At 43.6% G+C, this 25019-nt stretch overlaps 2 protein-coding genes across 5 annotated transcripts in view; one reads left to right on the plus strand and one right to left on the minus strand.

Moving 5' to 3' along the window:
• On the minus strand, positions 1 to 10916 carry Tsacc (TSSK6 activating cochaperone). 4 transcript variants are annotated; one of them, XM_028753209.1, is made up of 4 exons: positions 10540 to 10715; positions 8890 to 8949; positions 2777 to 2899; positions 1 to 231 (listed from the first exon to the last, which is right to left on the minus strand). In XM_028753209.1, the coding sequence occupies exons 2-4, from the start codon at positions 8924 to 8926 to the stop codon at positions 14 to 16; spliced, it is 378 nt and encodes a 125-aa protein (XP_028609042.1). In that variant the 5' UTR covers positions 8927 to 8949; positions 10540 to 10715; the 3' UTR covers positions 1 to 13. The 4 variants fall into 4 exon arrangements, with proteins under 4 accessions (XP_028609042.1, XP_028609043.1, XP_028609044.1 ...); XM_028753210.1 differs by having other exon boundaries at positions 10479 to 10554; XM_028753211.1 differs by lacking the exon at positions 10540 to 10715 and adding an exon at positions 10859 to 10916 and having other exon boundaries at positions 14 to 231.
• The window catches only part of Cct3 (chaperonin containing TCP1 subunit 3), a 22681-nt gene continuing 8507 nt past the window's right edge, over positions 10846 to 25019 (plus strand). Inside the window, exons 1-8 of the mRNA XM_028753207.1 lie at positions 10846 to 10982; positions 13278 to 13339; positions 14802 to 14852; positions 14928 to 14990; positions 16570 to 16666; positions 18528 to 18645; positions 21533 to 21719; positions 23607 to 23756. Coding sequence (XP_028609040.1) covers positions 10952 to 10982; positions 13278 to 13339; positions 14802 to 14852; positions 14928 to 14990; positions 16570 to 16666; positions 18528 to 18645; positions 21533 to 21719; positions 23607 to 23756 — 759 coding nt within the window. The 5' untranslated portion in view covers positions 10846 to 10951. The remainder of the gene's footprint in view (positions 10983 to 13277; positions 13340 to 14801; positions 14853 to 14927; positions 14991 to 16569; positions 16667 to 18527; positions 18646 to 21532; positions 21720 to 23606; positions 23757 to 25019) is intronic.

Raw genomic sequence — 25019 nt, forward strand, 5'->3', positions numbered from 1 at the left:
TTTGTTCCCCAGTTCATTTATGAAATTGGGGCAGGTGATCTAATAACAGATTGCAACATAAGCCCGGGAGAGAACAGTTCTTGCTCTCCCTCCCAGAACCCAGCTGTGAGAGGGATGCCTGCAAGTTTTCCAAAATAGCCATCTGTCGTTGAGCAAGCTGAGTCTGGAGCTGGAGGTTGGCATACATGCATTCGAGTAGTCCTAGGCATTCCTTGGGCTTCTGACCAGCTCCTGAAGGAAGTGTTGGGAGATGCAAAGGGACAAAGGAAAGAGGCTTTGTAACTGCAGCAAGTTCGGAGGAACTCCGTAAGAGCACTAGTCTCCCCACTGCAGCCTGACCCAGATGCACATGTGCACAGCACACAGCATTCATCTTCTCAAAGGCTTACCTCCCAATCCTGTCTTAATTTGAAACTAGTCACTGCAGCCCACCCCTCCCTGTTATGCTTCTCCGGTAGTATTTATGGTCATCTGACACCCTCAGTTATAGCCCGTGTCTGTCTAAGTTCCCTGCCCGAGTCAGTGTATCCCACAGGAAGGCACGGACTTTTGCCTCATCTACTTTAGTATCGCCAGTATCTAGAGAAGCCCCTGTACATAAGTATTCAAATCACATTTAAAAAGTCGGACATGGTGGCACATGCCTCCCAGCAGTGGGAGACAGATGCAGGTGGATCTCTTTGAATTCAAGGCAAGCCTGATCTACATAGTGAACTTCCTGGATGGGCAGAGCTGAATAGTGAGACAGAGTCTTAAAAAGAAAACAACAATAAACTTTGGGGCTGGAAAGGTGACTCAGTGGATAAAAGCACTGGCTGCTCTTGCAGAGGTCCAGGGTTCAGTTCCTAGAGCCCAGATGGTGGCTCACAACTGCCTGCAACTCCACTTACAGAGGATCTGATGTCTTCCTCTAGCCTCCACAGACATCACATGCACGCGGTGTACGAACACTCATGTGGTGTGGGCAAAACACTCATATACATAAAAATATATATTTAAAGCTGTTGCAAAAAAGGAGACTGAATTTTGCCTGGGGTTTAGCTATTCTAAGCTACATTCCTTTTTAAAAAATACTTTCTTTCATTTCTTTTTTTTTTCTTCATTTTATTTTATATATATTGTGTTTTGCCTGCATGTACATCTGTGTGAGGATATTGGATCCCCTGGAACCGGAGTTACAGACAGTTGTGAGCTGCCATGTGGGTGTTGGGAACTGAACCCCAGTTCTCTGGTAGGACAGCCAGTGCTCTTAAACACTGAGCCATCTCTCCAGTTGCTTTGGGGAGGGAGATGAGACAGTCTCAAGTAGCCACATACCTCAAGCAGGCCTCCAATCTAAATGAGAATAGCGACCTTTAAAAAAAAAAACTTTTAGTTTGTTTTAGGAGGGTTTTTTGTTGTTGTTGGTTTTTTTTTTTTTTTTTGGTTTTTTTTTTTTTTTTGGTTTTTCGAGACAGGGTTTCTCTGGGTAGCCCTGGCTGTCCTGGAACTAACTCACTCTGTAGACCAGGCTGGCCTCGAACTCAGAAATCCACCTGCCTCTGCCTCCCATGTGCTGGGATTAAAGGCGTGCACCACCACTGCCTGGCTGGTTTTTTTCTTAAGATTTACTTATTTATTTATGGGTATGGGTGTTTCGGCTACATATATGTCTGTGTATCATGTGCATACAGTGCCTGTGGAGGCCAAAAGAGGGTGTTAAATCCTCTGAAACTGGAGTTACAAAATGGGTATTAGCTGCCATGTCAGGTCTAGGAATTGAGCCCCAGCCAGTGCTGCCACCCACTGAGCCCTCTCTCCAGCTCCAGCTCTGAGGCCAGCCTTCTTGTGCTACTCTCTTCCATGTGCTGGCCTAACAAGTGTGTGTCACATTTGACTACCAAAGTTTTTTTTTTTTTTAATGTTTTGTTGTTCCTGTTTTTGTTTTTAGATTTTTTTTTATTTTATGTGTTTGAGTGTTTTACTGCATGTATGTCTCTCTGTGTACCATGTCCATGTCTGATGGTCAACGAGGTCAGAAGAGGACTTTGAATCTCCTGGCACTGGAGTTACGGATGGTTGTGTGCCACTTGTAGGTGCTGGAAACCTAACCCAGGTCCACTGCAAGAACAATAAATGCTGTTTTCTTGATATTTTTTGTTGTTTGTTTTTGGTTTTCAAACAGGGTTTTCTCTGTCTAGCCCTGTCCATCCTGGAACTTGCTTTGTAGACCAGGCTGGCCTTGAACTCAGAAATTCACCTGCCTCTGCCTCCGAAATGCTGGGATTAAAGGTGTGTACCACCACCACCCAACGCTTGTTTTCTTTTTAAGACAGGGTCTCTCACTATGTATCTTTGGGTGGCCTGGAATTCAATATGTAGACCAGGCTAGACTTGAACTTAAGACATCCACTTAAATGAAAACGGAACAGAGCCAGGCATGACACTGTGCGCCTGTCGTCCTTGTGCTCGGAATGATGTAAGTCAGGAGGCAAGTCTGAGTTCTTGAGAGAGTTCCAGGCTATAGAATAACTCAAAACAACAACAACAAAATAAGAAAAAAAATGGAGTCAGGGTCTCATATAGCCCATGCTGGCCTTGAGCACTCTACAGAGTTGAGGATAACCTTGAGCTCTTTCTGACCCTCCTGCCTCCACATCCCAAGCATATGCCACTGTATCCCGTTTATGTGGCACTGGCCTTGTGCACATCAGGTAAGCACTCTACCAGCTCAGCTAGACTCCCAGCCTGAAAAACGTGGCTGGGTCTGCTTGTGAAGCCTTCCCCACAGCCTTACCTGAAGGCAGCTTTGTTGTCTGGATGTTCAAGAAAGTAGCTGGCGTTGAATTTGCTTGAAGATTAATGTAACTGGGGGAGGGTTTTGCTCGACAAAGACACACAACGTTATCTTCCTCTTTGGCTGAAAATCAGGTGACTGAATCACAACTCATTCTAACAAGGGTTAGCCTGCCTTCCCCTGCCCTATTTCTCTTGCTCTTTCTCCTCTTTTCATAGTAAGTCAATGACCCAGGCTGGCCTTGAACCTAAGCTCCTCTTGCCCCAGCCTCTCAAATGTGGGATTGCAGGAGTAAGACTATCTTTCAAATTAAATCACTGGCCTATGAAAGCGGATGCCAGGGCCCCACCCAAGAATCTTATGTATCAGGAAGACATACATAGAAAAGATACAAAAAACAGAAACCAATGTGAGTTAGGGGAAGCCAGGAAGGGTAGGCATAAAATCTAATATTCTTCCTTGATATGCACTGCATGCTTACTACTGTACTAGACGCTGAGAAATACATGAAACACATGTACAACATAATTTCTTAACAGCTCATTATCAATTTAGGGAGACAAATTGAGTCGGATGAAACATTATCTTTAGGCACAATGGTGACATGTGTAATCCCAGCACTTAGATGCAGGAGAGAGGATCAGAAGTTCAACCCAGCTACACAAGCACCAGAGCAGCCTGGGTTACATGAGACTGTCTCTGGACAACTAAATGAATCAGCAGAGTCGTAATACCTGGATAAAAGTAAAGTTTTATTGGGGTTATGAGTGAGCATACGCAGCTAAGGCCAAGTGTGAGGTTAAGTGTAAGAGTGTAAAGGGGGGGATTAAAATGAGCATAGAGTTTAGCGGAGACGCTGTGTGAGGACATTCACTGGACTCTGAAGACCTGGAAAGCTTTTAAGGAGCAGAATAGGAGAAAGGATAACATAACATGAACACTGGCAACAGGGCAAGAGTAAGGCTGGAGGGTGAGAAGCCCTGGAAACTGCCAGTCAGGGCAGGAGGAAGAGAAAGGGGAGGGGTCCATCGTCTTTGGCGTGAGGTTGAGCCATGGAAGCCTCTCTCCATAACCACATCTGGGATGTTTAAGCTTTCTTTTAACATAATGCCCCCTTCACCTCTAAGGGTTAGAAATAGGACTGAGCTGGGATGCCAGGGCAGCCTTTCCTCCTAACACCCAGAAGGCAGAGGTCGTTGATATCTGGGAACACGCCACAGCACTCAAGCCCTTCTCACCACTAAGAACTAGCCGTGTCCCAGACTGGCCAGTAGCACACAGTGACACCCTGACTAAAGGGGACTATGAACTGGTTGCTAACACTTAAGATTTGTATTTCAAGAGCTGGAGATGTGGCTGAACAGTTAAGAGAGCAAGCATGCTGCTCTTGCAAAGAACCAGGGTTTGTTCCCACCACCCACTCCAGGCAGCTCACAACCACTTGTAACTCCAGCTCCTGGTGATCCATATAGCAAAGCCCAGGCCAACCAAGGCTACAAAGTGAGAACCTGTCTCAAAAAAAGAGGGGAAGGATTAAAATGTCCTTCTTCTTGGTGCTGGAGAGACGGCTCAGTGGTTAAGAGCACTGACTGCTCTTCCAGAGGATCTGGGTTCAATTCCCAGCAACCATATAGTAGTTCACAGCCATATGTAATGGGATCTGATGCCCTCTTCTGGTATGCCTGAAGACATCATGACAGTGTAGTCACATATAAATAAATAAATTTTAAAAAGCATCCTTTTCTTTATACATATTAAATATAATGAGTTGCACATGGGAAAGTTTTCGTTGTTTGTTTTGGTTTTTGGATTTTTTTTTTCTGGGACAGAGTCTTGCTATGTAACTGAGGCTGGCTTAGTACTTTCTATATAACTTTGAACTTATGACAATCCAGATGCCTCCCAAGTTTCGGTATTCTAAGAATGAGTCACACCTGGCTTTGGAAGAGATTCTGAAATTGGTAACTATGTTGCTTTTGGGAAAAAGTCAAATCAGGAGGAAAAACCAATTCTGAGGAGGTGGTGAGTCGCATCCCAGACATCTGTTCTTATCTACTGAGTAATTGTCCTCTGAGAAATTATTTTCTCCGCAGATCCCAGGTGGACTGCTGAGACACCACTCACACTCTTCACCACTACGAACAGGCTGTGTCCCAGCACAGGCCAGTCTTGCCCTCTCTGCAACTGTGCTGGCCATCTGGAGAAGCATACGGACAGTAAGTTGGGCCAGTCAAGTCACAGGATCAGCAAATGAACAATGACGTGTGTCAAAGCTTTCTTAGCTCAACATGGTAGCATGTCCACCTATAATCCTAACACTTGGGAAGCAGAGAGGACTGCAAGTTTCAGGCCAACCTGGGCTACAGGTTAAGACTGTCTCAATAAACAAGCAAAGGCAAAACCCACAAAGACAAAACTGACTCTCTTTGGTTTGCTGTGCTGGGAGGACATAAAACTGGGCCCAGTGGAAGCTACTGAACTTGGCCAGCATACCATAAGAACTGGGTGTAAGTAAGCCAGCCACAGGGGAAGAGGAGGATGGATAGACAAATGGAGAGATTCCAACACTCAGAATTTGCAGTCCCAACCCAGATGCTCCAGACTCCGCAGGTCTTGAGCGCTCAGGACCCAGCTGCACAAGCCCCTAAACTCCCACTTGTGCTCAAGGCAGTCCGAGGTGGGGTCCTCTCATCTAATGGTAATCGAATTGCAGATGAACTAAGGGGTCTAAGGTGAAGGTAGGAAATCAAACAGGAGATAAGAACAAGAGGTGGCTTAAATTTGGGTGGCAGGTCAAGCTGCTAGCCAGCCTCAGAAAGGGAATAGAAAGCTACAAAAATAAAAGCTGGACAGTGGTGGCACAGCCTTTAATCCCAGCACTTGGGAGGCAGAGTGGAGCTCTGTGAGTTCGGGGCCAGCTTGGTATACATAGTAAGTTTCAGGTCAGCCAGAACTACACAGATAAATCCTGTCTTGTACACTCTATCACCTCCCCACCCACCCCCCAAAAAGAAAGAAAACAAAGTTAGCTTCCTATAAAAAGAAAGAAAGGAAGGAAGGAAGAAAAGAAGGAAGAAAGAAAGGAAAGAAAGAAAATTGGGCTTCTGAGTAACTCCTCTAGCATCTGAAGGATGAAAAGAGCAGACAGAAGAGCAATGAATGGCAAGTGGAAAAGCTGGGACCATGAGACAGTGTAACCAAAAAAGACAAGAGAGATGGAGATAAGGGGCTCACTGGCCGTTCGCCCACCACGCACAACGACAACTTTGATCCCCAGAACACATAGGTAAAGTGGATCTGGAGTTCCTTGAATCCTTGTCTACATTGTGAGTTCAAGGCTATGGGACTGTGGAAGGAAGAGGAAGAGAAAGCAACCTCATCATCGTCAAGAAAGGGGCTAGCAAAGCCAATGCTACAGAATGAGACCCTCTTTGGAAAGGAACAAAAGGGACTGGCAAGATGGCTCAGAGGGTGAAAGCAATTGCAGCCAAGCCTAAGGACTTTAGTTCAATCCCCAAACCCATCTGAAAAGAGAGAACCAGTTCCAGCAGGTTGACCTCTGGCATGCACATACACACGTGACATGCACTTCCTCACTAGCTCAGGAGTAGGCACAACAAAGAAACATGATAATAATTTTTTAAGATCAAGTAAGGATGGAGCTAGGGGTTTAGATCAATGGTAGAGCATTTATCTAACTTGTGTAAGACCCTGGGTTTGATCCCCAGCACCAAGGGGAGAAAGGACAGAAAAATTAATCCATTCATTTATACACGTAAAAGATACCCAAGTGCCTTTGTGACACTGGAACTGGGGAAAATGTCCTGAGGAATTACCTCAGACAGGGTCAGATGATAAAGAAAAGCCTTTTGTTATAAAACAAGGTTGGAGGTGGGGGCTGGAAAGATGGTTCAAAGGTTAAGAGTTGAATCCAGAGTGAATTCCAGAGTTGAATCCCCAACCACCACATGGTGGCTCATAACCATCTGTAATGAGATCTGGTGCCCTCTTCTGGCCTGCAGGCATGCATGCCTGCAGAGTCCTACATGAATAAATAAATCAATCTAAAAACAAAATGATAAAAGAAAAGAAAACAAGCCTGGGGACTGACGTGTTGCAGGAGCTCACCCCCTGAGACAGGGTCTCACGTAGCTGGTCTTGTACTCCTGGACCCTCCAGTCTCCACTTCCCAAGTGCTGGGATTACAGGTGTGTGCCACACGCCTGCCGAGTAATGTTCATTTCACATATGCATGTGAAGCTGGGCACTGTCTGCACATCACTGATTGTATAAAACGGAGGTGGGCTCGCTGATCCGTCAGCTGCCCTTTTTGTTTGTTTTTTGAGACAGGGTTTCTCTGTTGTACTCCTGTTGGTCCTGAAACTCACTCTGTAGACCAGGCTGGCCTCAAACTCACCTCTGTCTCCCCAAGAGCTGGGATTAAAAGCATCACTGCCTGGGCTCTTTTTTGAAAATCAAATCTTTTATTAAGTTTTAAAAAATATTGCTGAGTGTTTTGCCTGTATGTATAAATGTGTGCTACATCATGCCTGGTGTGGTTAGAGGCCAGAAGAAAGCACTGGATTCTCCTGGAAGTGGAGTTACAGACCTCTTTGAGCTGCCATGTGGGTGCTGGGAAATGAACCCCAATCCTCTGAAAGAGCTGCCAGTGCTCTTGACTGCTGAGCCATCTCTCTGACACAGGGTCTGGAGATGTAGTCCTGGCTGGCCTGACCTCACTATATATCCCAGGCTGTCTTTGAACCTATAACTGTCCTCTTGCCCCTGCTTCTTAAGTGCTGATACTACAGGTATGAAATACCACACATATACGTATTTTTTTAAGACAGGGTCTGTGTATTTTAGGCTGCTCTGGAATTTGCAGCAAGCCTCAGACTTCTGAGGGCTAGGTTTACAGATGAGGGTCACCATGTTCAGCCTCTGATACATGTGTATGTATCATACATATACACACATATTTCTTCTGTGTGTGCTTGTATATGTGAATGTATGTGCAAGCCGGAGGTCTACATCAGGTATCTTCCTCAATTGCTCTCCATTTACTTAATTTCGTGTGTATGGTACTCTTGGAGGCCAGATGAGGGTATCAGATACTCTGAAACTGGAGTTACAGACAGTTGTGAGCTGCCATGTTGGGGTACTGGGAATTGATCCTGTGTCCTCTGAAAGAGTAGCCAGTGCTCTTAGCCATCTCTCCTGCCCCTGCCACTTTATTTTTCACTCCTTTTTTGTTTTTTTTTTGGGGGGGGGTCAGAGTTTTCTATGTAGCCCCTGATGTTCTGGAACTCACCACACCAGCCTTGCAGTATTTTTTTTGAGATAGGGTCTCTCACCAAACTTGGAACTTATCAACTAGACTGTCTAAGAGCCTCCAGGGATCTACCTGTCTCCTCTACGTCCCCTGCCTCCATAAGTACTGGAGATACAGACAAATACCCCCACTTCTAGCTTTTTATATGACTTACAGGATCCAAACTCAGATCCTCATGTATGCATAACAAGGACTTTACCCACTGAGCTACCTCCACAGTGTCCCGACATATCTTTTACAATGGTCCTAGGTAGTAGACAGTATTAGCAGCATTGTACTTGAGGACTCCCATATTAATAAAATTTGGTCGGGATTCCACAAATGGCACATGGCAGAGCTCTAATTAAACCAGGGTCTCTAGACAGCAAAGCTGTGTGCTACATACTGACCCTTTACAAGTGCTATAAAAATAACTCATCAAACCCAGGTGTGGTAGGTAGTACATGCCTGTCAAGTCAGCAGCTGGGCAGGCTGTGGCAGGACTGTTTTGAGTTTGAGGCCACGTTGGTCTATATAACAACTCTTTTTAAAGAGAAGAAAAGAAGGAAAGAGAAAAGATAAGGAAAGTTAGTCGAGGTAGGCCATACCTATAATCCTTGGGATGTGGTTGCCCTGGCAAGGGGGTTGTCTCAAGTTTGAGGGTAGTGAGTTCCATGGCCAGCAAAGCTAGACCTGTCTCCTTTACCCAAAAAATCCCACAAGTACTTTCCAAGTAACCAAGTAGCAGGCAAAGCCAGTCATTTCTGCAAACATTCAGTAAATCAGGAAGGCTGTGACACACCTTTTTCCTTAGTAGTGTTACAAGTGTGTTGCTCCATCTCAACAGCAACAGGTATGGTGCCTGGGAAAGAATAATAGGATCACATGGTCAAACAACAGTGTTTTGTTTTGTTTTGTAAGCACTCCCCCAAAGATCCAAGTTGGCTAGAACTGTTCTAATTTAGGGAGGCACAAGTGTAACAATGTATACTATCTCATAGAGGTGTCTGTTTTTAAATTTAATTTTTTTTTAGTTTTTAGTTATGTGTATGTGTACATATATAAGTAGACCTCCCTCGAGTTAGAAGTGGCTGTGAGCAGCCAGACATCAGTGCAGGGAACTGAGCTGAGGTTGTCTGCAAGAGCAATATACCCTCATAACCCACTGATCCTTCCCTCTGGGCTGCCTCCCTTATGTGGTCCAGGGAAACTAAAGCCATTGAAACCGCTATCCTGCCAATCCCAGCACTTGGAAGGCAGAGGCAGGCGTATTTCTGAGTTCGAGGCCAGCCTGGTCTACCGAGTGAGTTCCAGGACAGCCAGGGCTACACAGAGAAACCCGTCTCGAAGGAAAAAAAAAAAAAAGAGAGAGAGAGAGAGAGAAATCGCTATCCTCCTGACTCAGCCTCTGGAGCTCATTACAGGAGTGTGCTACCACTCCAGGCAAACAACTGTTTTGAAACTGTCCATTTTTCTCCAATTCCCTTCGGCAGAGTTGTTAGTGTCTTTTCACTGAAGAAGACAAAATATACCAAATATGAACTTTAAGTCTATCACAAACATGTCATGACACCTTGAGTCTTCTAAGTGTTTAATTACTAGCCTTGTTTTTTCTGTTTTTGTTTTGTTTTGTTTTTTTTCCTATATGAGGTGATCTGGCAAGAGGGTTGTCTCCAGTTTGAGGCCAGCCTGGGCTATACAACGAGTTTTACACGACATGGCCAGCCATGGAACTCTACTAAGATAATATGATAATTTTAAAAACTTTAGCTCCCTTTCCTTTGTCACTATCAGTGTTCAGGTTGTGCAGTGGGGGAGAAAGGTTCAAAACACTGCAAGAAACATGACTTAGGATATTCGGGGGGAAATGTAACCGATCCTCCTTTACAACTTATTGCTTTAGATTAAAAGTATTTTTCTAAGAAGTAAAACATTAGGACAGATGAGATAGCTCAACAGTTAAGAGCACTAGATGGTCCGGCAAGGGCCACTGGTTTACTTTCCAGCACCCACGTGGTGATTCACAATCATCAATTCCAGTTCCAGAGGATCAGACTCCCTCTTGATCTCCTCTAGCAAATGGTGCACCTACATACGCATAGGCAAAACAACCAAACACATAAAAAATAAAAAATAGGTACATCTAAAAAACAAAGAGTTTTCTTTCTTCTTTTTTCTTTCTTTCTTTTTTTTTTTTTAAAGAAAACCAGCGCGTCTAGAGGAGTAAACCACAACTCCCAGCATGCCCCGGGGGGAAGCCGTTGCCGCCCCACCCCGTAGGATAACTTCCACTTCTACAGTGCTTCAATCTTTCTAGCCACGACCGGTATTTCCGGCTCCTTTGCTCCTCCCTACTGCTAAAGTGGAAAAAAAGATGGAGAACTATCATGCCTTTCTTGGCCTTCACGGTCGGACGAGAACTGATGGACAAAACAGAGCTTCATGATCTCACCTACAGCATTAATCCAAAGCCTCAACCCCAGCTCCCACCCTCTAGTGGGCACTCATGCGCTGTAGCGAGCCAGCTAACCGCCCGTGCCTTGGCGCTTGCGCAGACATTCTGTCCGCACGCGGCCGGGAGCGGCCACGCTAGTGCGCAAGCGCTTGCGTCTCCCCGTCACCCCCATCATGCCCTCTCTATCTAACTTGCATTGCCTTTCTTGCGTAGAGGGCGGGGCTAATGCTGACGATTGGCCTATGTTTATGCCAATCAATGAAATGAGTTTAGTGATTGGCCTTACTTCAGAGGTTAGCACGTTTCTGTGTCAGACCTGAGGAGGCAGCGTTTTCTTCGCTGCTCTTCTCTCCAGAAGGTTCTGCCGATTCCCCCTAGCTCTGGATAGTCGGCTCTGCGTCGTGCCGCCATGATGGGCCACCGTCCAGTGCTCGTGCTCAGTGAGTTCAGGGAAGCGATGGCTCCCTCCGCCCCTCTCTCCCTACGCTGGCCAGTGTTGCCCAGCTCCGTCCCGCCATGACTCGGCCCTCGTGCCTTCCTGTGGTCTTTTCGCCTTGGAAGCTCCTTCCCCACTTTTCTTCTCCTGCCTTCTCCTGTCGCCCTCTTTTGACAAAATGACTTTCCGCTCTCGGAGTCGCTGGTCTTTACGTGTGCTTCATCCTATTCGTGTTCCGTTCTTTAGTCGCCACCCTCCACGCCCCCGTGTCCTTTACAGCATGATTTCCGTCATGTGGTTAGTAATAATGGTTCTTAACGTTAGGCCTTGCTTCGTGTCCTCGGTCCATCCCTTAGTAGAGGTGTGACTTACGGCAACTCCCTTGATTTATGCTTTAACATCAGTATTTGGGAGGCTGCAGTAGTTCTTTAAAGTATTGATAGTTAAGTTGGTAAGTAAAACTGCCGTTACAGGTAGATCGGAAGTGGCATCTTTTCAGTATCGGTCATTCAGCAACCATTGTTCTGAAATGACATTCCTTGCGTTCCCAATCTTGGATGTGGTCTTTCCCTACATCCAGTTAAGTTCTCCCAGATTCCTCTCGTGGTTTTCTTTCCTCTTTAGGAAACGCCACTCATCTTAGTAAAGAGATAAAGAGCACCAGTTCCTTGTCAGTTACCTGAGCTATTGAGAATAACTCAGTAAGCCAGGTTCAAAGTTAGACATAGTAAAGAGAAAAACAGATTTAGTATGGCCACACTGGGAGGAGAGACAAAGGGGTTCAGTGACACTACCCCTCCTACCTACACATAGCCGAATCCATGCGGTTTTAAGTAGCAGGCTGGAGGCATAAGAAGTCATTTTCTGCTCTTGTCTCCTGAGAAAAGTTTACCTACAGACTGGCTCTCAGGCTTTAGTCTTTTTCCTATTCTATCGTGAGATTCCTTGGAAATTATCTATTAGTCTTTTTTTAAAAAACTATAAAAAAATTATAGTTTTTTTGTTTTTGTCTATGTATATGAGTGTTTTGCCTGAATGTATGTCTGTACACCTGTGGAGGCCAGAAGAGGGCATCAGCATCACCTGGAACTGGAGTTACAGGCCACAGTTGGGGGCTGGGAATTGACGCTGAACCATCTTTCCAGCTCACAAGCAGACTTTCTTGGTCACTAGTCTTCCCAGCGAGGTTGTAAAGGATGTGCCCTCTTGAGAAAAATCCCCATCCTATTGAGGCCCATTCAGGGATCTCAAGATATGAGTCACTGGAAATATGTGAGCATGCATACAAGAAAAGTATTGGTCAGGATTCTGAAGTTGAAGCATTTCAGGTTATCTATGAATGTACTGGGGGTTCTCTTCATTCTGTGTGTATCTTTCCTGCATGTATGTCTGTGCCTGCAGACACCAGAAGAGGACATCACATCCCCTGGAACTGTAGTTATAGATGATTGTGAGCTGCCATTTTGGTGCTGGAAACAGAACCAGAGTTCTCTGCAAGAGAGAACTTCCAATGCTTTTAACTACTGAGCCATCTCTTCAGCCCTTAAACATGCTTTTTGAGACAGGATCTCACTTTGTAACTCTGGTTGACCAAGTTGGTCTTCAGTTCACAGAAATCCATCTCCAGTGCTCAGATTAAAAGCATATGCTACCATGCTCAACCTTAAACAGTTGTAATTGACTCCTGGTTATACACTAAAAACTTTGTATTTATTTATTATTTGTTTGTTTGTTTTGTTTTTTTGAGACAGGGTTTCTCTGATAATCCTGGCTGTCCTGGAACTCACTCTGTAGATGAGGCTGGCCTTGAACTCAGTAATCCGCCTGCCTCTGCCTCCCAAGTGCTGGGATTAAAGGCGTGCGCCACCACTGTCCAGCTAATTTTTATTTTCAAAACTTGGTGGTAGGATGGCTTGGCAGGTTAAAAAAGCACCTGCCACTAAGCCTAATAATAACTGGAGGTCTTTTTGCTGTTTTGTTTGTTTGTTCCATCTGAGGCAGGTTCTCTGTATAGACCAGGCTGGCTTCAAGTCACAGAGATCCTCCTGACTCTGCCTTCTAAGTGCTGGGTTCAAATGCGCCACCATACCTAACTTGGATGACCAAGTTTAATCTCTGGCACCCATGTCATAGAAAGAGAATTAACTCCTGAAAGTTGTTTTCTGACCTCCACAGTTGTGCCAAGCATTTGTACACCTGATATATACATAGATACATAAAATGTAAACATTTTCTTTAAGTTAGGAAATGAAATGATAGTGTACACTGGGCTGTTGACACGTGTTTTTGTCTGTTTTAGGTCAGAATACAAAGCGTGAGTCTGGAAGAAAAGTTCAATCTGGAAATATCAATGCTGCAAAGGTAGTACATGTTTTAAGAGATAATAGCAGTTTGTTCTGGATGACTCCCCTAATACTTCTTTATTTGTAATAGTAAACTTCCTATGATTCTGTGTGTCATACAATTGAGCAAAGGAAAACTTGGCTTTTCCAAGGCATTTCCCTGATGGTGATACAGGAAGGGAGGTTTTTAAAGATTTACCTATTTTACTTTATTGTTTGAGTGTTTTGCCTCCGTGCATGTATGTGTGTGCCATGTGCATGCTTGGTGCACAAGAAGCCTAGAAGAGGTTGTCAGATTCCTCTGGAACTGGAGTTACGGGCCATTGTGAAAGTTACCGTGTAGGTGATAGAAATTTAATCTAGGTCCTTTGCAAGAGGCTTGTCCCCTCTTTAGAGACAGGATCTTGTCTGAGTAGCCTAGAATTTGCTATGTACACCAGGCTGTCCTTGACTCATGGATCTGCTTGCCTTTGTTTCCCAAATCCTGGGATTAAAATCATGCCACCACTCTGAACTCAGTAAATATATATTTTTTGGGGGGGGGGGTTGGTTTTTCGAGACAGGGTTTCTCTGTGTAGCCCTGGCTGTCCTGGAACTCACTCTATAGATCAGGCTAGCCTCAAACTCAGAAATCCGCCTGCCTCTGTCTCCCAAGTGCTGGGATTAAAGGCGTAAATATATTTTTGAGTGAATGATTAGAAGACTTGATTTCATGTGACCTAGAGGCCACTGTCAGTTAAAATATCAAGGTTGGATGGACTCTTAGGACACTAAAACTGCTGAAGTAGATTCTTTGTGAAAATTCATTTATTATGGTATCTAAAATAGTCCCCATTCTCGTCGTTAGGTACTATCGTTAAACTCCGACTCTGGTTGGAGAGGTGGCTCAACAGGAGAGCGTTTGCTACTCTTTTTTTTTTTTTTTTTTTTAAGAATTCTAATTTACTTATTTTATGTTAGTACACTGTCGCTATCATCAGACACACCAGAAGAGGGCATCAGACCCCATTGCAGATAGCCACCATGTGGTTTCTGGGAATTGAACTCAGGACCTCTGGAAGAGCAGTCAGTGCTCTTAACTGCTGAGCCACCTCTCCAGCTCTAAGCACTTGCTACTCTTGCAGAAAACGTAGATTGGATTCCCCAGACCCGGGTGGTGGCTCACAACCTCCTGAAACTCCAGTTCTAGGGTATCCAAGATGCTCTTGCGGCCTCTGGTCACCAGGCATGCATCTGAAGCACAAACATGTATTTGAGCAAATACTCATATCCATAAAAATAAATCTTTAGAACACTGGCTATGCACTGGGCATGGTGGAACATGCCTTTAATCCTATCATTGAGAATCAGAAGCAAGGCTATCTCTTGAGTTCAAGGCCAGTCAGAGCTACCTAGTGAGACAGTGGTTCTGTTTGTGGTTCTTCGGAACGCTCACATTATTCTCTGACTATGCTGCTTGTTTTGTGTTTCCTTACCAACAGACAATTGCAGACATCATCCGGACCTGTTTGGGACCTAAATCTATGATGAAGGTTGGACTACCTTTTATTGGAATTCAAGCTGTGTCCTCCTTTTTTGTTATCTATAACACTTTTGGTTTTTCTTAGATGCTTTTGGACCCAATGGGAGGCATCGTGATGACCAATGACGGCAATGCCATTCTTCGAGAGGTGTGTTTCATTTTGATTTTGTTGTTGTTTTGTTTTCTCACCTCCTTTTCTAACAGCCTTACAAATACCAAGAGCCTATTCAAATACATGTAGTTAATCTTGGCATAGTGTTCTATGCCTCTAATCCCAGCACTTTAGTACCAGAGAGAAGGAGGATCATGAGTTCGAGATCATCCTGGGCCAAATAAAATAACTCTATCTGAAATCCAAGGGTTATCAAGGCATGATGGCAGTGTGCCTCTAATCTCAGTATTTAGGAGGTAAAGGTAGGAGGATGAGGGATTTGAGGTTAATCTTGTGGGTTCAGGGCCTCTGAGTACTGGGATTATAGATTTGGAACATTGTGCCTGGCTAGTCTGCTATGGTTGTCTCAAAACAGAAACTCCAGATGTGGTACATGCCTGTTATCTCAGCATTAATGCAGAAGAGTTAAAATTGGAGAACAGTCTGACCTTATCTCACAGACGGAGGCTAGAAGATACACTTCTGTGTTAGAGTGCATCTTTCTCAATCATAAGGACTTAGATTCAATTCCCAGCACCACAAAATAAGGGGATGCTCTAGAAACTTAATTTTCTCATGAACTGAAGTTGTAAATCTGATATCGAGGTTTCAGTAGGGCCTAGTCCTGAAGACTAAGCAAGAATCTCTTGTTTCTTATACCTTTTAATAATGTTTCTCACTCCTTTCTGTTGTAAGTGCAGGGTCTTTATTTCCATTGCATGCTGTCCTTTATTTGTAAAAGAATGATGGGACTCCCATTAAACAGTATGACCTTGAATACATCTACAAAGACCACCTTCCCCATAAAGACACATTCATAAGGTTTAGACCTCCATGGCTGTCTTCAGAGGACATGATTCAGTCACTGTGGTGCTTATAGCACTAAACTGAAGAAGTTTTAAAGGTTGAGTTCTCAGTGACACTTTTCCACACAAAAGTGATCTGCTTAAGATACTGGAGAGGAAAGTACTGTGAGCCAGGGTGTGCCTTCTAGAGGTGCAGTTTCTGGTGGTTGTGAGCCATCCACTAATAGGGCTAGGAACTTGACTTGGGTTGGTCCTCTGAAAAAGAAATAAGCACTTACAACCACTGAGATAACTCTCCAGGTTTTGTTTTGTTTTGTTTTTTGAGATAGGGCCTCACTATGTGGCTTGGAGCTGGCTATGTATGGGCAGCCTTAAACTAGAATTTATAGAAATCCACCAGCATCTGCCTATCTCTTCTGGGATTAAAAGCATGAGCTGTCACACCTGGCCTGGTGCTGGTTTTAATTTAATTTAATCTGAGAGATACAGTAAAAGAAAGGAATAAGGGAGTGTAAAAGACACTCAAGAGTTGTGGCCAGGCTAAGAGGTCTTTTGAGAGCTGTCAACATGACTCAATTTGCTGCCAAGCCTGACAACCTAAGTTCAGTCCCCATCACCCACATGGTAGAAAGAGACAGCCAGTAACCACAAGTTGTCCTCTGTCCTTAAGGGGCATGTTGTGGTGTGTATGCAATCACATAACAAACAAGTTTGGGGAGTTTTTGTTTTGTTTTTTAAAGTCTTTGAGTAGTCGTTCATTTTTCTTTCAGATTCAAGTTCAGCATCCTGCAGCAAAGTCCATGATTGAAATTAGCAGGACCCAGGATGAAGAGGTTGGAGATGGGACCACCTCAGTAATTATTCTTGGTAAGAAGAAAGTAGAAGATTGAAAAAAAAATTAGAGATAAGATGTGTTAGCCTGGCATGGTGCCATACACCTTTAATTCCAGTACTAGGGAGGCCAAGGCAGGTGGGTCTCTGAGTTCAGGACAGCCAGGGCTACACAGAGAAACCCTGTCTCAAAAAAACAAAAGGTTTGTTGTAGAAATCATTGCTAATTTTTAAAGTGTTTTTTGCAATAGATGATAAGATTCATTCTGTAAAGTTATAGTAAACAAGTAGTTAATTCCAAGCTATTAATGATAGAGGCAATACACAGTTAATAAGTTCCTCTGATCACATTTTTATCAGTTAATGCATATTTTATTGTATGTGAATTGATTTGTTCTTAGAGTATTTTCTTTTTAAGCCAGGCTCTTTTTATATAGAATTCTTATCAAAGATAAGTTTACATGATTTGTTGTTGTTATGTGCACATGAGGAATTGTTTATCTTTGGGGCAATTCAGGCTTCATTATAAATTATGTGCACACGTGTATGTGTGTGTCTGTCTGAAGGTTTGTTCTCAGGAGTATAAATGCCCGAAGAAGTCAGAAGAGGGTATTGGGTCTCTTGAAACTGGAATTACACATGATTTTGAGTCACCTGACTTGGTTGCTGGGAATGAGTTCAGACCCTCTGTAAGAGCAGTTAAGTGCTCTTAGCCTCTGAGCCATCTCCAGCCCCACTTGCTTTTGCAGAGGACCTGGATTTGGTTTCCCAGCACCCACTCTTCACTCACAGTCTGTAGCGGTGAGTTTTGGCTACACTGCTTTGTGCTCCACCCACCTCTGCCCAGAAACTCTTTGGATTCACAAGTGAAAGGCGCACACACACATTAGCTTATTTTTGAAGTGCCTTGGCTAACTCAATGACTAGGCACTCATAAACCTTCCCCTGCTATCCCAGGCCCAATCTGGGAAGTGGGCACTCACCCGAATACTCACATAGCTGGTTGGCTTTCTCTCCCTGCAGCTCCTGTGTCCCTTCCTCCCCGGATTCTTCTCTCCCCTGCATCCTAGCCTGTACAACTCTAAGCTTCCTCCCCCCCACACCCTGCTTCTGTTTGCCCAGCCATTGACTGCTGGCACCTTTATCGATCTATCAAAAACCAATTGGGACAAGGACCATGTGGATATGCAGATTCCTGGTTAATCAAAGTATGAGAAGCAGTCTCCCAACAACAATCATCTATAACTAGTTCCAGGGGATCCCATGTTGTCTTCTCACCTCCTACAGGCATCAGACAGGCACATGGTACACAGACACACACGCAGACATAGAAGTCTAAAAATAATTATAGATAGTATAGATAATAGAGACCTGGGTAAGAAAACTTGAAATAAGATATTGTCTGTTGAGAACAGTGGCCAAACAGTATCTTAAGGCTGGCCTTGAGTTCCTGTTTCTCCTGCCGCTGCCTCCCAGTGCTGGGGTTATAGTGAGCCCTTTTTCTCTGTTTCATTTTTAGTGACAGCAGTGTCGTAAGGTATTGTGTTAATAAATGTTTCCCCTTCGTATTTTTCTTTCTTGGGGAAAATATTTTCATTTTTCTTGGGAAAACGAAGTTCATATTTAGTTAGAAAGTTAAAGTTAAAATGGTAAGCTCATAAGGTCAATCTTAGATAAATTAAAATGTATCTTTCTTTATAAAAATGTACTTTCTTTATAAATTGTTTATAGAAGTTGTAAAGTGTGGAACAATATTTATATCCAGATACATATCTTTAGTGAAATCTGTTTTAGGAAAAAATAATTTTTAGAAGCATAAGGAAATTAAGTTGCCATCATATCCTGGTACTCTGAAATGCATAGCTGTATTCCTATCATGCCTGTGTCCTTTTTGCAGCCGGAGAAATGCTGTCTGTGGCTGAGCACTTCCTAGAGCAGCAGATGCACCCGACAGTGGTGATCAGTGCTTACCGCATGGCTCTGGATGACATGATCAGTACTCTGAAGAAAATCAGGTATGGAGGCAGGATTGGAAATGGAAAGTGTGGGAGGCTTAGACTGCCTGATCTGCTCTTAATAAAAGAAAGCCAAGCACATAGGTTGAGAGTGATTAGAGGAAGGTTTCCAGCATCAGCCTCTGGCATTCACCACACCCCTGTGCACAAGGTGCTTTCCATTCTAGCTTAATTTAGTAAGGAGAAAAGAGATCAAAGTAAAGGAGAGAATCAAGAAATTCTCATTTTAGAAAATAATTTAATGTATATAAATGTTAAAAGGAATACCAATGACCTGAGTTCAATACTTGGAACCTGTGTAAAGGTAGGACTCCATAAGGTATCCTCCTATGCACATATATAGCATGCACACATACACTGATTTAGAGGGGAAAAAACAGTCACCAAGACATGTGCCTGTGCTTCTAATTGGGAGACCACTATCTTTAAATAGTAATACGGAGATATCAGATGTTGACCTGTGTCCTTTATTTACACACCACATGCACATACCAAGAAAGCTAATTTTGTGTTCATGTTGTCTGCAAGTTTTCATGTTAGGTGCTGCTGTGGAAAACGTATACGAGTAAGATAGGTCTGTGTTCTTCAATATTAAAATGTGTTAAAGAGCATTAGGAGTGAGATGGCAGCAGGCAGTCATGTACGAGTATAGCTAATTCAGGGCCCTGTGCTGGGAGGAGAGCACCCAGAAGGTTTCCATTCAAATGAAGAGAACCACACTTGAGAATGCTGCTTGAATGTAGAGAACTACTGACTAGTTTACATTTGCTTGGTGCTAATAGTGCAGGGAATGGAGTATAAAAGTGCATGCCTTTAATCCCAGCAGTTAGGATGCAAAGGGAACTCCTGCATCAAAACACAAAGCCGGATGTGATGTTGCGTGAGAAGCAGAGGCAGGGCAAAGCCTGGTTTATGTAGTTTCAGGACAGCCACAGCTGCATAGTGTGACCCTGTCTCAAAACAACAACAAAGAACAAATTCCATGATGGGATTAAAACCATATGCCACAAAGCCCCAGACTCTGTCAAAGTATTACCCTCTCAACTATTTTTTAAGTTGCTTGTCCCCAGCAGGTCTGGAACCGGTTGTGTAGATAAAGCAAAGAAACCTATGCCTCCTGAGTGCTAAAAACCTGACTTTTTTTTTTTCCAAATGACTTACTGTTTCCAGTTAGTGCTGCCCATATGGGTTCAGTGCCACGCACCAGAGGATGAGCAATCCACCAGTGGCCACAACCCTAAAGAAAATGACCCTCCCTCCTCCAGCAACTCACAGTAGCTCCTCAGCTAAGTATGGGGCTATGCTGGGATTTTGACTGGCTTGACCTTGAACAAGTAGCCACAGCTGCTGTGAGATCATAGATGCAGTGGCATTGTCTTGTCCACAAGGTAGTATTTCACATTCACCAGCTCTTGCATTCTGATCGCCCCATCTTCTGAGATGTCCACAAGCCTTGGGTGGAGATTGACGCAGATGTTCCATTGCAGCTGAACACTCACAGTTACTCTTAGCACTTTGACCGGTTTCTGTCTTGGGACAAACAAGCTTCTCTAACCAAGACTGAGAGTTACACAAATCCGTATATCTAGACATAATCTATGTCTTGCAGTAGGGGTGTGCAGTGTCTGCAGTAAGAGTTTTTTAATCCAGTTATGATAGGCAATCAAGAACAGTGTCCATAGTTTCTGTTTTAGGGTCCTTTAAACCTATAATTTGACCCATAATTTGTTGGGAATTATCCTATGCCTGGTACTGATATTTTCATATAATGACCATGTCTTCTGCAGGCAGCATTGTCCACCCATGGAGGGTACCTTCAAAAACACACCTCTCTCCTTTTTCCTTTTCTTTTTAGTGATGGTAGTAGGTTTTTGGTTTGTTTTTGTTTTTTAAAGACCTTTTCTGTGTATCCCTGCCTGTTCTAGGACTTACTCTGTGGACCAAGCTGGCCTCAGAGATCTTTCTGCCTCTGCCTCCTGAGAGCTGGGATTAAAGGTGTGTGCCACTTTGCCCTGACTATTCATACATTCTTATTGTTAATCACCCATCACTGCCTCCTCTTCCCCATCCCTCAACTCTTTTTTTTTTTTTTTTTTGTTTGTTTGTTTGTTTTTTTTCGAGACAGGGTTTCTCTGTGTAGCTCTGGCTGTCCTGGAACTCACTCTGTAGACCAGGCTAGCCTCGAACTCTTGAACTCAGAAATCCGCCTGCCTCTGCCTCCCAAGTGCTGGGATTAAAGGCGTGCGCCACCACCGCCCGGCTCCATCCCTCAACTCTTATCCACACTGAAACCTTTAACTCCCCATATTCCATCCTTTTAAATCATGTGTTCCATTATGTACTCCCTCGTTAAGGACTCTTTTCCTCCCCTATTTTAATGGTCCCTTTAAATTTTTAAGGGGCAGATTGAAACGGTATCTCAACGTGTAGTCCCTGGCTGGTCTGTGTGAACCAGGTTGACCTGAAATCTGTAGAGATCATGCTGCCTCTGACTCTGGAGTGCTAAGATTCTACTCTGCTTAGATCTTTGTTGTTGTTTTTGTGTGTGTAGATGTGGGTGGGTGGGGTGTTTCACAAACATGTGCATATGAGTGCAGGTATCTGAGAAAACCAGAAATGTGACTCCCCTCTAGCTAGAATTAACACACTGAACACAGGTCCTCAAGAACAGCAAGTGCTCTTAACTGTTAAGTGCTCTTAACTGTTTAGTCATATCTCCAGCCCCCACCTTTAGATTTATTTTTATGAATTATAAAACATGGTATTTGGGTGCAGGTTGTATTGAATCCAGGACTGGTGTAGCCAAGCACTGTACCACCGAGTTGCACCTGCAATCCCAGTTGTGTTAAATGTTTTATGTTGACTATATCTGGGTTTCTTTTTCCAGTACCCCTGTTGATGTCAATAACCGTGATATGATGTTGAGCATCATCAATAGCTCTATTACTACGAAAGTCATCAGTCGGTGGTCCTCTTTGGCCTGCAACATTGCACTGGATGCTGTTAAGACTGTGCAGTTTGAAGAGAATGGCAGGAAGGAAATTGACATTAAGAAGTATGCAAGGGTGGAAAAGGTAAGCTAGTCCAATGTGTGCTTGAGAGTTTAGTATCTTTCATGGTCATTCCAATTCAGAGTAGGGTGTCTTTATTTAGTTAGAACTAGAAAGAAGAACTGGACTAACTTAGAGCCTGGAAACAAAAACCTAAGAGTATCAGGGAGAATTCCTGATACTATTTTTTGTTGCCTTTACTACCTTCCATACACAAGGTTTACAAGGGTAAGGAAGACATTGGTAGGTCTGTATCTATGCCTATGGGTATTAATTAGCCGTTGGTGAGGATATTAATTTTACAAGTGTTGAGGTTAAGCGGCTAAGAACACTTAACTGCTCATGTAGAGGGCCCACATTTGATTACCAGCACTCATGTGGTGTCTCATAGCCATCCATAACTCCAGTTCCAGAAAACCTGATTCCCTCTTTTGACCACTGAGGGCACCAGGTACACATGAATTACACATACATGCAGACAAACCACTTTGTTAGTCAGGCTTCTCTAGAGAACAGAACTGATGAGTATTAAAAGAGAGGCTTTATTAGAGTGACTATTCCAACAGTAGCTGTCACGTGACAGAAAAATAAGATGCTGGTAGGGGCTGGAGAGACGGCTCAATGGTTAAGAGCATTGACTACTCTTCCAGAGGTGGTGAGTTGAATTTCCAGCAACCACATAGTGGCTCACAACCATCTATAATGGGATGCCTTCCATCTTCTGGTATGTCTGAAGAGAGAGCTACAGTGTGCTCATATAAATAAATTAATTTAAAGGGGAAAAAAAGATTTCTGTTAGTCCTTCAATACAGTAGGCTGGTTGATCTTCAATCTACTTGGAATCCCAAAGAAGTAGGCTCTAATGCCTCAATAGCAGAACAGATGAGTTTGCCAGTGAGAATGAAAACAGGCAAGCAGCAAGTGTCCTTGTCCTCTGTCCTTTTATGTGGGCTGCCACCAGAAGGATTGGCCCAGATTTAAAGTGGTCCACTTTTGACCCTAAATGATCCAGTCAAGGGAAATCTTTCACGGGTGTGCTAGTTGCTTGGGTTTTAGTTAATTCCAGGTGTCAAGTTGACAACCAAGATGTCCATCATATACTCATTATAATAAAATCTGCTTGGGCAGTGGTGACACACACCTTTAATTCTAGCACACCAGGCAGAGGCAGGCAGGTCTCTGAGTTTGAGGTCAGCTTGGTCTACAGAATGAGTTCCAGGACAGCCAGGGCTATACAAAAGCTTTCCTGTTTTTACTAAATTTAAGATCTGAATGTATGTGTAAGTAGCCAGTTTAATATCTTAGAGCCAGCAGATGGAGCCCAAGTCTAAAAATCTGTGGGACTATCCTAATGATGAAGTAGATCCTTTCAAATCTTTGTCAAGACAGTGAAATTACTCTGTGTACTCTGTGGATCTTATTCATCCTTCAGGTTGAGTGTCATGGCCCAACATTAGCATACTTCCTAAGGAGTCAAACATTTACAGCCAGGTTTGGTGGTGAACAACTTTAATCCCAGTATTTGGTAGATGCACTTAGGTGAATCTGTAAGTTCGAGGATAGCCACAGCTATGTAGAGAGATTGTCTCAAAACAAAAACAAGGACATATTTGCAGCCATTGTTTTGGTTCTCACTATATTCCTAAAGGACCTGGAATTCACTGATGCTCAGGCTGCCCTAAAACTTGTATGAAGCCTGCCACTTGTCTACTTAATTATTTTGTTTCTGAGCTTCATGGAAGAGAGATGCCTTGGACTTCTGAAAGAGTAGTCATTTGGGAAAGAAGTATATATGGGGATAGATTTGATATGGAATTTCTTGCACGAATGGAAGCAAGTGCTGTGTGATGTGTCACCAGTCCCAGTTATTGCATCTTGGTTCTGTATTAAAGTAAATCTCTCTTTGCTCAGATACCCGGGGGCATCATTGAAGACTCATGTGTCTTACGTGGAGTCATGATTAACAAGGATGTGACCCATCCAAGAATGCGCCGCTATATTAAGAATCCTCGAATTGTGCTACTGGATTCTTCTCTGGAGTACAAGAAAGGAGAAAGCCAGGTAAGAATCCCAGCTTTGTTGGGTTTTTTGTTTTTGAGACAGGTTCTCTTTACATAGCCCTTGCTGTTCTGAAATTCAATATGTAGACCAGGCTGGTCTCAGACTATCAGAGTTCCACCTGCCTCTGCCTCTCAAGTGCCTCTCAAATACATATGCCACTACCCCTGGATTCCCAGCTTTTTTTTTTTTTTAAGTGGACTCTACTAATATAAACAAGTTGACAATAAAGTCACTGTGTGCTGCCATTCATTATCTTTTCTTGAAAATAATTTGATGTTATTTTTGTTTTCCAAGTGAGGAGTCTGAAGCCCAGGACTGAAGGAAAAGAGTGACAAAAATTAAATAAATGTGTCCTTGCCGGGCAGTGGTGGCACACGCCTTTAATCCCAGCACTTGGGAGGCAGAGGCAGGTGGATTTCTGAGTTGGAGGCCAGCCTGGTCTACAGAGTGAGTTCCAGGACAGCCAGGGCTACACAGAGAAACTCTGTCTCGAAAAACAAACAAACAAACAAACAAATAAATAAATAAATCTGTCCTGCATTCATTGAGATGTGTGGGCATAGACACAGATGGTCCTGTCTGTGTGAGCGGATGAATGAGGCAGGAAGACTACTTGGTTCAGAACAGACCTGGACAATATATTTTCTCAGTGTTTGACTTTGGCATATTTCAAACCCAGCTCCTTTAACTTCAGTTTGAAGAGTTGTGGGGTTTTTTGTTTGTTTGTTTGTTTGTTTTTGTTTTTGCAGATTAGTTTAGGAAGGTTCAGACAGTGTTCCTGTGTAGCTTGAGTGGTGAGTGGTCTAGAACTCCCACTGTGTTCAGGCTAGCAATCTGCCTGCCTCTGCCTCCTGAGTGCTGGGATTGTGGGTATGACCCACCTTTTCTAACACAGCTGCTGCAGCAGCAGCACCTACAGTCTCTCAGTTCCTTTACCTTTGCTGACAAGACTTTACAGAGTGTAAGGACTTCCATGTTCTAAGCCAGTGGACCCTATTAAAAATGTTTGGGAACCAGAATTCAGGTGGAAATGGTTGCTTACACCTGTCATCCCAACACTTAAACGGGGCTGAGAATGAGATCAGCCTGGGTGGAGTAAGACCCTGTCCTAAAAACAAAAACCAAAGGTAGCAAGACATTAAGATCTAATGCACACTACTAACTAGTAAGACAGAAGGTCCAGCTCAGATGTGTTAAACAGATGTGAAGCTTTGACATTCAGATTCACATTTTCTGGAATACGTGAGAGGGCTGGACAGAAGG

This window comes from Grammomys surdaster, unplaced genomic scaffold, assembly GCF_004785775.1.
Source record: "Grammomys surdaster isolate TR1022 unplaced genomic scaffold, NIH_TR_1.0 125946, whole genome shotgun sequence".
Taxonomy (NCBI): domain Eukaryota; kingdom Metazoa; phylum Chordata; class Mammalia; order Rodentia; family Muridae; genus Grammomys; species Grammomys surdaster.